Consider the following 14,985-nt stretch of genomic DNA (forward strand, 5'->3'; position numbering starts at 1 on the left):
TCATGTACACCAGTCAGACGCAGATTTAGTCTTTTCACATAGTCCCATATTTCTTGGAGGCTTTATTCATTTCTTTTTTCTCTTTTTTGTCCAAACTTCTCTTCTCACTTCATTTCATTCATTTGATCTTTAATCACTGATACCCTTTCTTCCAGTTGATTGAATCGGTTACTGAAGCTTGTGCATTTGTCATGTAGTTCTTCTGCCATGGTTTTCAGCTCTATGAGGTCATTTAAGGACTTCTCTACATTGGTCATTCTAGTTAGCCATTCATCTAATCTTTTTTCAAGGTTCTTAGCTACTTTGTGTTGGGTTTGAACTTCCTCCTTTGGCTCGGAGAAGTTTGATCATCTGAAGCCTTCTTCTGTCAACTCATCAAAGTCATTCCCCATTCAGCTTTGTTCTGATGCTGGCGAGGAGTTGCGTTCCTTTGGAGGGGGAGAGGTGCTTTGATTTTTAGAATTTTCAGCTTTTCTGCTCTGTTTTTTCCCTATCTTTGTGGCTTTATCTACCTTTGGTCTTTGACGATGGTGACGTACAGATGGGGTTTTAGTGTGGATGTCATTTCTGTTTGTTAGTTTTCCTCCAACAGTCATGACCCTCAGCTGCAGGTCTGTTGGAGTTTGCTTGAGGTCCACTCCAGACCCTGTTTGCCTGGGTATCAGCAGCGGAGGCTGCAAAAGAGTGAATGTTGCTGAACAGCAAATGTTGCTGCCTGATCGTTCCTCTGGAAGCTTCATCTCAGAGGGGTACCCAACCGTGTGAGGTGTCAGTCTGCCCCTGCTGGGTGGTGCCTCCTGGTTAGGCTACTCAGGGGTCAGGGACCCACTTGAGGAGGCAGTCTGTCCATTCTCTGATCTCAAACTCTCTGCTGGGAGAACAACTACTCTCTTCAAAGCTGTCAGACTGGGACATTTACATCTGCAGAGGTTTTTGCTGCCTTTTGTTTGGCTATGCCCTGTCCCCAGAGGTAGAGTCTACAGAGGCAGGCAGGCCTCCTTGAGCTGTGGTAGGCTCTACCCAGTTCGAGCTTCCTGGCAGCTTTGTTTACCTACTTAAGCCTCAGCGATGGTAGATGCCCCTCCCCCAGCCTTGCTGCCACCTTGCAGTTAGATCTCAGACTGCTGTGCTAGCAATGAGGTAGACCCCGTGGGCGTGGGACCCTCTGAGCCAGGCACGGGATATAATCTCCTGGTGTGCCATTTGTTAAGACCCTTGGAAAAGCGCAGTATTAGGGAGGGAGTGACCTGATATTCTAGGTGCTGTGTGTCACAGTTTCCCTTGGCTAGGAAAGGGAATTCCCTTACCCCTTGTGCTTCCCAGGTGAAGTGATGCCTCACCCTGCTTTGGCTGTCACTTGGTGGGCTGCAACCCACTGTCCTGCACCCACTGTCTGACACATCCCAGTGAGATGAACCCGGTACCTCAGCTGGAAATGCAGAAATCACCTGTCTTCTGTGTTGCTCATGCTGGGATCTGTAGCCTGGAGCTGTTCCTATTCAGCCATCTTAGGAACCCCCCCCCCAGTCCCCCAACATCTTGAATCATTTCAGCATTAATTCAAAAGCCCAAAGTCTCATCGGAGACAATGCAAATCCCTTCAACCTATGAGCCTGTAAAATAAAAAACAAGGTAATTACTTCCAAGATACAATGGAGGTGTAAGCAATGGGTAAATACTCTCTTTCCAAAAGGGAAACATCTGCCAAAACAAAGGGGTTCCAAGCCCCTGCATGTCTGAAACCCAGCAGGGCAGTCATTAAATCTTAGAGCTCAAAAATAATCTTTTTTGAGTCCATATCTCACATCCAGGCAACACTGATGCCAAGGGTGGTCTCCCAAGGCCTTGGACAGCTCTGCCTATGTGACTTTGCCAGGTAGAGCTCTCATGGGTGCTTTCACAGGCTAGCATTCAGTGCCTGCAGCTTTTCCCAGCACATAGTGTGAGCTGTCAGTGGATCTACCATTCTGGGGTCTGGAGGATGGTAGTCCTCTTTTCACAGCTCCACTGGGCAGTGCCCCGATGTGGTCTTGTGTGGGAGCTCAACCCTATATTTCTCCTATGCGCTTCCCTAGTACAGGTTCTTTATGAGGTCTCTGCCGCTGCAGTGGATTTGTGCCTCGACATCCAGGCATTTCCATACATCCTCTGAAATTTAGGCAGAGATTCCCAAGCCTCAGATCTTGCCTTCAGTGCACCACAAGCTTAAAAACTCATGGAAGTTTTCAGGGCTTTTGGCCTGCACCCTCTGAAGTAGCAGCCTGAAACATATTTGGCACCCTTTTCGCCATGGCTGAAGCTGGAGCAGTTGCCACTCGGGGAGCAGTGTCCCAAGATGGTGCAGGGCAGCAGGGCCCTGGGTCCAGCCCACAGAACCATTCTTTCCTCCTAGGCCTCTGGGTCTATGATGGGAGGGGCTTCTGTGAAGATCAACAAATGCCTTCAAGGCTTTTGTTATTTTGGTTCTTCTTTATTTACGCAAATGTTTACAGCAAACTTGAAAATTCCTCCCCAGAAAATGAGTTTTTCTTTTCTACCATGTGATCTTGCTACAAATTTTCCAAACTTTTATGCTCTGATCCCCTTTTAAATGTAAGTTCCAGTTTCAGATCATCTCTTTTCTCCTGCGTATGACCACAAAATGTTAGAAGCTGCCAAGCTACTTTTGAATGCTTTGCTGCTTAGAAATGTCTTCTGTCAGATACCCTTAATCACCTCTCTCAAGTTTGAAGTTCCACAGATCTACAGAGCAGGGGCAAAATGCTGCCAGTCTCTTTGCTAAAGCATGGTAAGAGTGACCCTTATTCAAACTTCCAATAAGTTCTTTATCTCCACCTGAGACCTCCTCAGCCTGGACTTCACTGTCCCTCCTCCAACACTGGGGATTGCAATTTGATGTGAGATTTGGGAGGGGACACAGATCCAAACCATATCAGTGGGGGAAGAACACCAAGATGAATGGTGCTGGGAACACTGACAAGCCACATGTAGAAGAATGAAACTGGATTCTCATCTCATCATATTAAAAAATCAACTCAAGGTGGATCAAAGACTTAAATCTAAGACGTGGAGCCATTCGAATTCAAGAAGATAACACTTGAAAAACTCTTCTAGACACTGGCTTAGGCAAAGAATTCATGACTAAGAACCCAAAAGCAAATGCAACAAAGATAAGTAAATGAGACCTAACTAAACTAAAAATCTTCTGTACAGTAAAAGAAATGATCAGCAGAATAAACAGACCACTCACAGAGTGGGAAAAAAAAACTTACAAACTATGCATCGACAAAAGACTAATATCCAGAATATACAAAGAACTCAAACAAATCAGCAGGAAAAAAAAAAACCAAACAATCCCATTGACAAATGGGCTAAAGACATGAATAGAGAATTCTCAAGAGAAGATATACAAATGGCCAAACAACACATGAAAAAATGCTCAGCATCACTAATCATTATGGAAATGCAAATCAAAACCACAATGCGATATCACCTCACTCCTGCAAGAATGGTCATAATAAACAACCAACCAATCAACCCACCCACCCACCAACCAACCAACCAAACAAACAAACAAAAAACAGTAGATGTTGGCATGGATGCAGTGATGAGGGAACACTTCTATACTGATGGTGGGAATGTAAATAAGTATAGTTGCTATGGAAAACGGTGTGGAGATTCTTTAAAGAACTAAAAGTAGAACTACAATTTGATCCAGCAATCCCACTACTGGGTATCTACCCAGAGGAAAAGAAGTCAATATTCAAACGGGATCCTTGCACACGCATGTTTATTGTGGCACAATTTATAGTAGCAAAATCATGGAACCAATACAAATGCCCATCAATCAATGAGTGGATAAAGAAACTGTGAGATATCTATCTATCTATATATAGGATTTATATGTGTATATATACGTATGTGTATATAACGTATATATACACATACATATATGTATATATGTGTATATTATGTATATATGTGTATATATACACACATATATACATATATGTGTGTGTGTGTATATATATGTGTGTATGTGTATATGTATATACACCCATGGATCAATAAGTGGAGAAAGAACATGTGGTAAATATGCACCATGGAACACTACTCAACTGTAAAGCAGAATGAAATAATGGCCATTGCAGCAAGTTGGATACAACTGGAGGTCATTATTCTAAGTAAAGCAACTCAGGAATAAAAACTCAGATGCTGTATGTTCTCATTCATAAGTGGGAGCTAAAGCATGAGGATGCAAAGGCATTAAAATGATATAATGAACTTTGGAGACTCGAAGGAAGGGTGGGAGGGGTGACAGATAAAATGTTACATATTGGGTACGGTGTACACTGCTTAGGTGATGGGTGCAGCAAAGTCTCAAAAATCACCACTAAAGAATGTAACCATGTAATCAAAAACCACCTGGATCCCACAAATTATTGAAACAAAAATACATATAAATATTAGAATACAAATTATTCTACCATAAAGACACATGCACACGAGTGTTCACTGCAGCACTGTTCACAATAGCAAAGACATGGAATCAACCTAAATGTTCATTAATGACTGACTGAATATAGAAAATGTGGTACATATACACCATGGAATACCATGCAGCCATAAAAAGAACAAGGTCATGTCTTTTGCGGGAACATAGGTGGAGCTAGAGGCCATTATCCTTAGCAAACTAATGCAGGGCCAGAAAAAAAATACTGTATGTTCTCACTTATAAGTGGGAGCTAAATGATGAGAACTCATAAACACAAAGAAGGGAACAACACAAACGGGTCTACTTGAGAGTGGAGGGTGGGAAAAGAGAGAAGAGCAGAAAAAATAACTATTGGGTACTTTGTTTAGTACCTGGGTGATGAAATAATCTGTGCAACTAACACCCATGACAAGGGATTTACCTATATAACAAATTTGCACATGTACACTTGAACTTAAAATAAAAATAGTAAAAATAAATTGAGGAAAAAATTTTAAATTTCTCTTTTATTCCAACTTCTTGGCCCCTCACTTGCAAATAGAGGCCCACATACACCAATGTTTAGTAGTACCACAGATGGCATCCCAGAGGAATAGCAATGCTGTGGGAATTGGACATCAAGGGCAATATTATCACAGAGTATATTTATTCTTTAGGAGCTTTAGCAATAACTGGGAAGACCAAAAGATGTTTGAGATGAGGAAGCTTTAGAGTTCAGAAATGGCTTTCTCCTTCTTGAGCAATGCCCTGTTTGCTGGGAGAAGATCATGAATTTGGATTGAGCAGGATGAAGAAAGATGTTGAATAGGTTTCCAGAGGCAATTAAAAAATTGTTAGTTTGAACGTTGGCCCTGGACTCTATGTCATCTCTGTATCTGAGATATCATTCCTGGCTACCATGAGCACAGAGTAGTAGCTGAATAAAAATGAATGTAATGAATGGCCCATAGGAAGTGCACTGAGCTGGTGAATATCATTCAAGAAAGGGCAGTCACTGTGTGTTTGCCTAACAGGGCTGGAATTTAGGTCTCTGTTGGTTATTCAAATAAAATGGATGCCAGGCAAGCAGCAAGTAGATATAAACTCCAAGTCATTTTCTGCTCAGGAAGCCAGGGGTTCCAGGATAGGTTTCATCCTCTCAGAGCACAAACTGTATAATTCCACAAGAAATGAATTCCATGCTGGTGATAGGGTCTATGATCCATTATCAAAAAGAGAAGTGATCAAGACTGTGACAGGGAAGGTGTAATGAGGAGAGTGTACTTCATCAGAACACAAGAGTTTCCAGTGAGAGGGCAGGGAATTTTATTCCATCCTGGAATGAAACAAGGAAGAGAGGCATGAAGAGTGTCATTCACTGTGCGTTGGCACCTCAGAGTGTCTGGATGTTAGGTTAAATGAGGGGTGAGGAGAGAGGCGTACCCATGAGAGAGGCTGGAGTTGCAGAAACTGTTGCAATGAACATGGGGAGAGAAAATGACACCTGAGATCGTTCTTGCAAACAAAGAGGCTGTTTGGTGGGACTCTCTTCATTCTGGTTTCATTGATTTTTAGGTGATATATTGTTTCTCTTCTTGTAAGTGGTTTTTCATACATGCTATGCGGTAGATAATCACAGCTCTTGTAGTGGGAAAAGGGCTGTCATTCTACCATCTTGGTAGGAACTCCAGAAGCTGAGAATGGAGGGTGAGGACAAGTGCTACAGAGAAACATTCCCGGAGAAAATGAAAATAGGTGTCTGGTTGGTTTCAGTAAAAATATGGATTGCTGTGTATTTCATTTTGCCCCTCTAAAATATATGTGTTGATTGCATTTTTCCTGTCTCTTTCAGTCTTCTTTGATTTGTATAAAGCAGATTTTGTGTCCCTTTGGTGCACATGTTGTGGGAGATTGCAAGGGATAATTTGTAGTCACATCATAGACACCACATCCTGATCAGATAAGATATTGCCCTTTACTCTGAGCCTGTTTTTATAATTGTAATGCCTTCAGAAATTTCTTACAGGGTTAGTGTTTTTGGTATGCAGGAAGTAGTTGTGAGTGGAACTAGTTGCCAAAGATGGCTCCTCATGACTACAGTCACAATAACCACAGCTTGTGGAGTCCTCTCCTTCTGATTAGGGCTGTCTGTTTGACTCATATTGATCAATGTAAAGCCATAGAAGTGACACTGTCTGCCATTCAAAGGTAGGTCCTATGATGCCATACACCTTCTCCATGAGCCTTTTGGAAGGCTTTCTTTGGTGAAAGCCAGTCACCATTTATTAAGTCCCAGAACCATGAGACTCTCATGATTTAAGGAAATCAGTGTCATGAATGGGAAGGTGAGGTAGTGAAGGAGATAGCTCACCAGCTTCTAGGTGTTCACCCAGTCCTGGTGTTGAGTTGGACATGAGTGAAGCATCCTCTGAAATCCCAGCCTCAAAGATCTCTCAGAAAACGTGACTCCCGTCACATGATTTACCACTCACTTAAGTTCAGTAAACCTGTGAAGCTGGGAGAGATAAAAATAAATGATTGCTTTTAGCCAATATGTGTTGTGAGGTTTGCTGTGCTGCAATTCATCGCTGGAAAAGCAGCAAATAAGGGTCTGCTCACTGTGTCAATGTACATGACTTGTGTCTATTCCAATAATAATCTGTGTGTTCTCTGATCTCAAATCATGACCATTTATTTCCAAAGAGAAACCCCTGGATTCTCCACACATAAAGTGAAACCATCTTCAAATATTTGAAAATAAGAATAATTGGGATTCTTTAAGGGAAATCACTGGGCTCCAGTGATTCTCTAAACTATTACTTGGGTTGAAAACTTCACATGCAAAACTTGTCATCTTTTTTTTTCCAGTTCCTTCGTAGCAGCCCACACAAAGCCAGGCACAGTGTTCATACACAGTAAGCATCCTGAGAACAATGGAAAAAATTAAGAAATTTTACATAATTTTCCTCAAGTTACAGATTTCCCCCAAAGCCACCACGTACACCTGTGTGGCTGTAAACAGCTACCTAACATGTAAGTGCCGTGAGTCATTTGAGATTGGGTAAGTGTTTTAGTTCAGACTGTCTGATGTCAACTACGTGCTATAGAAGGATGCTGTTTCTAATGTCTTCTCAGACATTCCAGGGACCTTGTCACTCACTCCCTTTGTCACAGGAAGGTTTATCCCCTTTGATTTCCTGATGCCTCCCATAGAATGCCCTGGTCCCCCTTGGGGATGACCACATCCTCTTTCCCCCTCTTAAAGCAAGAACCAAATCATGTGAGTTTTCGTGCTGTTTTAATGACCAAGTGGAGGGGAAATTGTGAGGAGGAATTATTCTGTTAGCAGGCTCTGGGAATCCCATGGTCAGGTAGAAAGAGGGATTCTTCAACAAGAGGGATTCTTCACATGAGGGAGTGTGATCATCTCCCTCAATTGCAGACACACATTGAGGTCAGGGAGACATCTCTGGACACTTGCATCATCTTCACAAATGATGGCGGGATTCGATGGACAAAGCCATAAATGCGTATGCCATTGACCTTTATCTACAAGAGGAAAAATGCATCAGAAAGACAGCATGCCACCAAACCAGTTTTCAGCCTCCTCTCCACTCTGCCCTAGTACCAATAACATTCCCCAAGAAAACCCCTCGTTATGCAAGTTAACGTATTAGATACACTTCTGTTTACAGATGACATTTTGTGCCTATTTGAGACAGTAGCTGATTTTATTTCTAATGTTTCCTCTCATTCCTCTAGTGAAGTTCTAAACTCTGTGTCACAAAGTCTCTGCTTACTCAGCCTCCCTTCTAACCTGGAAGTTACCCGTTGCCAGGGACTGTGTCTCAGGAACTTGAGACCCTGCATCTCACACAGCACCTGCCACAGGGTTAGTGCTAGGCCATGTTCATTGAAATGCATACTTTTCAGTTCCATGAACTGTGATTGCTTTTCACTACTGATGGCACAGTTTCTCTTTGGAGTAACCTACATCTGACGTATTAGTGGCAAAGAAGTAAACCCAGTGTTCTTATAGAATGAAAGGAGAACAGTTCTTGTAAAACAGGATATTACCTTCAACAACTTCTAAGCATAGGAAAAGATCCCTCGCTTGAATCTGAATAAGATGTGAATGTTTTGGTCTACTCGTTAGAGAAAGCCAGGAAGTATGGATATATTCTTTATATTGAGGCTATGGAGAAAGTCACCTTATTAGTATTAATTTTTCAAATTTGAAATGCACACATTTTTAAAGCCAGTATTTTCATTTTTTTGTAATTATCTTCTAGTAAAAGTATTGGGAGGTTGGTAATGACAAAAGGATTGATTAGAAAACTTAATACAGCATCATTTGTGAGAGCAAAATACTGGAAAGAAATTTAATGCCCCCAAAAGGGCCAGGTTCAACAATTTTGGGTAAACTTTTTAATGCAATATTATGCAGTCTTTAAAATCTGAAGCAGCATCATAGATTGACAATGTCTTCGAGATATATTCTTTGGCAACAAATCAACTTAGTTCCTGAAGCGTAATGTGTAGAGCAACTTATACCAGGATTTGCTTAAAAACAAATGAAATCATAGACATATCTATATGCTTCCATAAGCAAAAAAATTCCTCTGAAGGGCTAGGCACAGTGGCTTAAGCCTGTAATCCCAGTATATTGAGAGACCGAGTTGGGCAGATAACTTGAGGTTGGGAGTTCAAGACCAGCCTGGCCAAAGTGGTAAACCCCCGTCTCCCCTAAAAATACAAAAATTAGCCAGGTGTGCTGGCACGCACCTGTAGTCCCAGCTACTAGGGAGGCTGAGTCAAGATTATTGTTTGGATCCTGGAGGTGGAGGTTGCAGTGAGCTGAGATCATGCCACTGCACTCCAACCTGGACGACAAAATGAGACTCTGTCTCAAGAAAACAAACAAACAAATAAACAAACAAAAAAACCCTCTTTGAACGAAAGCAGAGCTCTGATAGTGTTTTTCCTATGAGTAGAATTCGGGCCCCAAAATGAGACAAAGACTTAATTTTTGACTGATTTAAACAACTTTTTTTAAATCTTTTTTTTTTTTCTGAAGTATATTGTATTCACTCAACTAAATGAAAATTTAAATAATGGCATAAGTAGAAATGAGCACTATGTGAAAAGACAGAGGAGATTCTCAACTTTGGGGGAAATGTCAGGTGAGCTGACCTTGACATTGGTCAGATTTGGGATAGAGCTGAGGATGGCACTGCAAGCAGGGGGTGTTCTGTGATGAAAACCAGGGGCAGGAGTAGTTATGGGAGATGGATGCCGAGGGACTGCTCAGGCCAGGTCAATGAGAGCTGCCTCCCGTTTTGGGAACCCACAAAGTCTGGGTGCTGGGAGCTCCTGGGATGCTCACCTCGTACTCATTGTAATGCACATAGATGCACAGCTCAAACTGTTTGCCATCCTCAAAGGGCACATAATCTGTTGTCTCCTCCAACATCTATATCCCAAACTCACGCCTGTTCATGACCACGTGATTGCCAAAGTGCACTCGGAAACGGAAGGCAATATCTGAGTCCTCATCCATGTCAGTGTAGAAATCCACCTGCAGCTGTGGGTCGTTGCTGAGGGCAAAGCATGCAGAATGTTGGGCAGGTCCCTCCCTTGTGCAGACACACACTAGACATACACACAAATCCCTTCCCCCCTTTACTTGGGGAAAATGTCTCCCTGATAATACTGATGGCCAGGTCCCTGTGGGGATGCTTCAGCTCCTCGTGCCCCCAGCAGGGAGATTCTGTGCTCCTCATCCCCAGATGAAAACTGAGTCACAGTCGCTGACCTGGGCCTATGACTTGTTTATTCCCTGAAAATTCGATGCCCCTTGATAAAGAGCCACAGCCCCAACCCACTGAGTGTCCTCCTTCCCTAGGCCCTGTGGCTGGCCCACATGCAGTTGCTACAGGTCTCATGCCTGGTGCTGGAGGGACTCCAAGGACCGGCACCTGTATGGGGCTTCCATCCTGCCAGCTAGACATTTCCACATCACCTACACATAAGGTCAAGCCCTCAGCAAATATTCTCCCTTCTTCTCCAACCCCTCCATTGGACCATGGAGTACTCACATAAAAGAGTCGATTGGTGTCCCTTTGATTATCACGCAGGAACCAACAGACAAAGACACAGGCAGTTTGTATGGCACCTGCCAGAGTATTGAGAGTAAGTGAGAGGTGCAGGGTCAGGTGCAGTCTCCCCTCCTGAAACATATTCCCATAGTGCAGGAGGTTAGAGATGAAAGGGAGGCTCTGTGGACTCTCCCCTTTCAGCCTACCACAGTCAGGGCCCCATATTCCTGAAGATATGGTGGACCCATAGTTGAGAATAAGCGTTCAGGAGCCAGGATGCCTGGATTCCGGTCGTCATTCTGCCTTTTACTAGCAGTGCAATCTTAGATTTGTTACTTGAACTCTTCCATCCCCATTTTCCCTAGGACAAGGAGAATGATCAGGAATTTCTACTTTGTAGGATGTTTTCCGTAATAGAGAGTTAATACATGTAAAAGTGTTACCCTAATCCCTGGCATGTGTAGGGCCTCTTAGGGGTGACCTAACAGAACCGGGGAGTCCTCCTGAAACACTGACCTGCCTTCATTCTCAACTCTGAAAATTAAAATAGGACTTGTAAATGTAAGAATGTAAACATTCACTCCAGTGGGAAACAACACTTGTTGAAAGAGAAATGATGAAAGAACAGGAAACCCTTGGGTGTGGGAGGCAAATGCATCGCAATCATCAAGGGAAATGGACGTCCTTCCCAGAAGGGGCACACATTGCTGATAGCACGGCCCCAGTACTTGCACAAATGAAGCCTGTGGGTCAGGGATGTGACTGGAGGGAACGATTGATTTCTACGATGACTACAAGTGGTTGAGATGATTTTTCTGTACTTTTGAGATAGGTTCTTGCTCTGTCGCCCAAGCTGACATGCAGGGGTGCAATCATGGTTCACTGAAACCTCAAACTCCTAGGCTGCAGTGATCCTCACACATCTGCCCCCTCTTGAATAGCTGGGGAGAAAGGTGCCTGCCACTCTGCCAGTCGAATATTTAAAGTTTTTTAAAGAAAGGGTCTCACTATGATGCCCAAACAGGTCTCAAACTTCTGGCCTCAAGTTATCCTCTCATCTTTGCCTCCAAAATTGGTGGGATTATAGCCATGAGTCAGTGAACCCAGCTGCTTGATTGAGTAATATCCACCATAAGCTCCTTCTGAACTGAGACTTAACTTGTTCTTTCACGGGTGGAGAACAAGTTTAGTCTCAGTTCAGATAGAGCTTACAGTGGATACTTTACGTGATTCAGTCTCTGAAACCATGGCCTCTAATGTCCTTTCCTAGCAAACCAGTATCTGCACACCCTGCTGTCCCACAATGGGAAGAACTGGATGGACTGGGGACAGGTAAGCTGAGCCTGGAAGACAAGAACAGTGGTCACTCTGTGCAGACCCCACCTGAGAAACCATCGCCCTCATAGTCTGCATTCCTCTTCCCCACTCTTACTGGGAAGAGACATCTACTGACCATACATTCTGCTCTCATAAGTGATCTGAAACAAGTCCTTGGTAACTCACAATCCCCAAGATCCCCACCAGTTAAGCCACCTGGGATTCACATCAGAGGTGCTGCTGTGTGGGGAGAAACATTCACGTGTGCAGAAAGCCACATGCATGATCCTACTTCAACACACAGTCACATCCCAGCACACACACACACACACACACACAGAGTCACACAGAGCCATGCCACTCACTGAGTCACACACACCTGCTCACTGTGCACATAACGATGCTCATGCACTGGTCTGGCTGTGCTCACACACATATTCACATCATAGACAGGAAACAAAGCCCACTGACTCCCTTACTCTCCATTCACACACGTGCTCATCCTGGGGGGTCATCCACCTCCCACTTAAAGTCACATCATCTCAGCAGAGTTTACTCTCATCAGACATCACCTCATGCTCATAGAGGGTCACACTGGTCCAGGGTCCACACCCGAAGCCCCACAAGTGTCACAGATAGCATAGCCTCAGGGTTTCTATTCCACACATCATTAACTCTGAGTAAAGCATTCACAGGAGAAATGCTCATATTTTCTTCTCAGAAAATCTCCCACTTCCTTCTTGGTTTCTGTGACACGAAATTTTTGAAGGCTCTGCCTTTTCAACTCACAGGTAAAGAGGACATTGTTCTCTCCTTCTGGGCGACCTTCAGAATTGAGTCCAGTCTTCTGAGTGAATCTCTGAGTTGCAGCATTTAAATGACTCACTTCAGCCTTGCTCTCTGGCTTCATTCCAGATTCCAAGCTCCTCCCAGCAAGCTTTCCTTGCAACTTGAGAAAGGCTTAGGTGTCAAGAAGAAATTCAGTCACAACCATAGCTGTTTGCAGGTCTGTGTCTGTAATGCAGCGGAAATGACAGTGGGGGAGGTACCAGGCTGTGGGTTGGGTTACGAGGGAAATGCATAGATAAGGATGATGGAGTGACGGATAGTGGTTGTAAAGCCCAGCCTTTATGCCTCTCAAGTCTTTTCTCACCTATGCAGAATATACCCAGAAGGTGTACATTTTCCCAATTTGTACAATGGCTAAAAAAAAGTTGGAGATTTTGGGGAAATACATTTGCTCTAGAAGGTAATGATTCTGTCTGCTTTTAAATGTTCTGGTAGAGCAGTGACTCTGTGGAGAGAAGTAGATAAATTTCTTGCATGAACCTATTCCACACTAGGCTGCTTGGCTGTGCCAGGTGAGGGCCACTCTTACCTGACTGTCACACACCTGGACTCTAGCTATACCTTCCCTTTCTCTTGGTGTTCATGCAAATAAAAGTTTCAGAGATACTGTTTCTCCTGCAGATTGTGGGAGGAAGGTGAGATTATGGCTTTTGTTTGATTTTTCTTTCCTTTTATTTTAGGTTCAGGGGTACATATGCAGGTACACTCGTGTCATGGGGTTTGTGGTACATATGATTTCTTCATCTGGGTACTAAGTGTAGTACTCAAGAGTTTTTTTTTTTGCCCCTCTCCCACCTTTCACCCTCCACTCTCCAGTAGGCCCCAGTGTGTGTTATTTCCCTCTTGATGTCCATGAGTCTCATCATTTAGTTCACACTGATAAGTGAGAACATGCAGTATTTGGTTTCCTGTTCCTGCATTAGTTTGCTAACAATAATGGCCTCCAGCTCCATCCATGTTTCTGCAAAAGACATAATATCATTCTTTTTTAGGACCGCATAGTATTCCATTGTGTACATGTACCACATTTTCTGTATCCAATCTGTCGTTGATTGGCATTTGTGTTCATTCCGTGTCTTTGCTCTTGTTCATAGTGTTGCAATGAACATTCATGTGCCTATGTCTTTATGGCAGAATGATTTCTATTCTTCTGGGTATACACCCAGTGGTGGGATTGCTGGGTTGAACGGTAGTTCTGTTGTTAGCTCTTTGAGGAATCACCACACTGCTTTCCACAATGGGTTAACTAATTTACACTGCCACCAACAATGTTTGAGTTCTCCCTTTTCTCCACAACCTTGCCAGCACCTGTTCTTTTTTGACTTTTTAATAACAGCCATTCTGACTGGTGTGAGATGGTATCTCATTGTGGTTTTGATTTGCATTTCTCTAATGTTCAGTGATATTGAGCTTTTTTATATGCTTGTTGGCCACCTGTATGTTTACTTTTGAAAAGTGTCTGTTCTTGTCCTTTGCTCACCTTTTTTGTTTTAAAACAGGTCTCACTCTGACGCTCAGGTTGGAGTGATGTGGCACCATCTTGACTCACTCTAACCTCTGGCTCCTAGGCTCAGGTGATTTTTCTCAGCTCAGTCTCCTGAGTAGCTGGGACTACAGGTGCGTGTTACCATGCTAGGCTAATTTTTTTCCATTTTTGGTAGAGATAGGTTTTTGCCATGTTACCCAGCCTGTTCTCAAATTCCTGGACTCAAGTGATCCACCAGCCTTGGTTGCCTGAAGTTCTGGGATTACAGGCATGAGCCACTGTGTTGAGTTCTTTACCCACTTTTTTATGGGTTTGTTTGTTTCTTTCTTGTAAAGTTGTTGACATTTCTTATAGACGCCCAGATATTAGACCTTCTTCAGATACATAGTTCGAAAATATTTTCTCCCATTCTTTAGGCTGTCTCTTTACTCTCTTGATAGTTTCCTTCACTGTGCGAAGCTCTTTAGTTTAATTAGATTCTGTTTGTCAATTTTTGATTTTCTCCTAACTGCCTTTGACATCTTCATCATGAAATCTTTGCTCATGCCTATGTCCTGCATGGTATTGTGTAGGTTGTCTTCCAGGGTCTTCATAGTTTTGGGTTTTACATTTAAGTCTTTAATCCATCTTTTGTATATGGTGTAAAGAAGTGGTCCAGTTTCAGTCTTCTGTATATGGTTAGCCAGTTCTCCCAGCACCATTTCTTGGATAGGGAGTCCTTTTTCCATTGCTTGTTTGGTCAGCTTTGTCAAAGATCAGAT

At 43.1% G+C, this 14,985-nt stretch overlaps 4 protein-coding genes and 1 pseudogene across 5 annotated transcripts in view; 2 read left to right on the forward strand and 3 right to left on the reverse strand.

Moving 5' to 3' along the window:
• The window catches only part of PAF1 (PAF1 homolog, Paf1/RNA polymerase II complex component), a 231,254-nt gene extending 229,731 nt beyond the window's left edge, over positions 1–1,523 (reverse strand). Inside the window, exon 1 of the mRNA XM_050769061.1 lies at positions 1,519–1,523. The gene's annotated coding sequence lies outside the window, so the exon portion shown is untranslated. The remainder of the gene's footprint in view (positions 1–1,518) is intronic.
• Positions 1–14,985, forward strand: part of LOC126942075 (endogenous retrovirus group K member 21 Gag polyprotein-like) — a 129,349-nt pseudogene that overhangs the window by 56,794 nt on the left and 57,570 nt on the right.
• The window catches only part of LOC126942104 (glycine cleavage system H protein, mitochondrial-like), a 290,077-nt gene that overhangs the window by 31,012 nt on the left and 244,080 nt on the right, over positions 1–14,985 (reverse strand). The gene's annotated exons all lie outside the window — the stretch shown is intronic.
• LOC126941714 (galactoside-binding soluble lectin 13-like) lies at positions 7,762–12,799 on the reverse strand. Its single transcript, XM_050768375.1, is given in 4 exon segments — positions 7,762–8,023; positions 9,861–10,071; positions 10,573–10,649; positions 12,623–12,799. Coding segments are annotated over 4 exon segments (582 nt in total). The 3' UTR covers positions 7,762–7,906.
• The window catches only part of LOC126942097 (placental protein 13-like), a 42,697-nt gene continuing 39,554 nt past the window's right edge, over positions 11,843–14,985 (forward strand). The window contains exon 1 of one of the 2 annotated variants that reach the window (XM_050769323.1): positions 11,843–11,904. The gene's annotated coding sequence lies outside the window, so the exon portion shown is untranslated. Of the gene's footprint in view, positions 11,905–13,829; positions 14,356–14,985 lie in introns of those variants that run through there. The other variant, XM_050769322.1, reaches the window with a different exon arrangement.

The sequence above is a fragment of the Macaca thibetana genome, chromosome 19 (assembly GCF_024542745.1).
Source record: "Macaca thibetana thibetana isolate TM-01 chromosome 19, ASM2454274v1, whole genome shotgun sequence".
Classification (NCBI taxonomy): Eukaryota; Metazoa; Chordata; class Mammalia; order Primates; family Cercopithecidae; genus Macaca; species Macaca thibetana.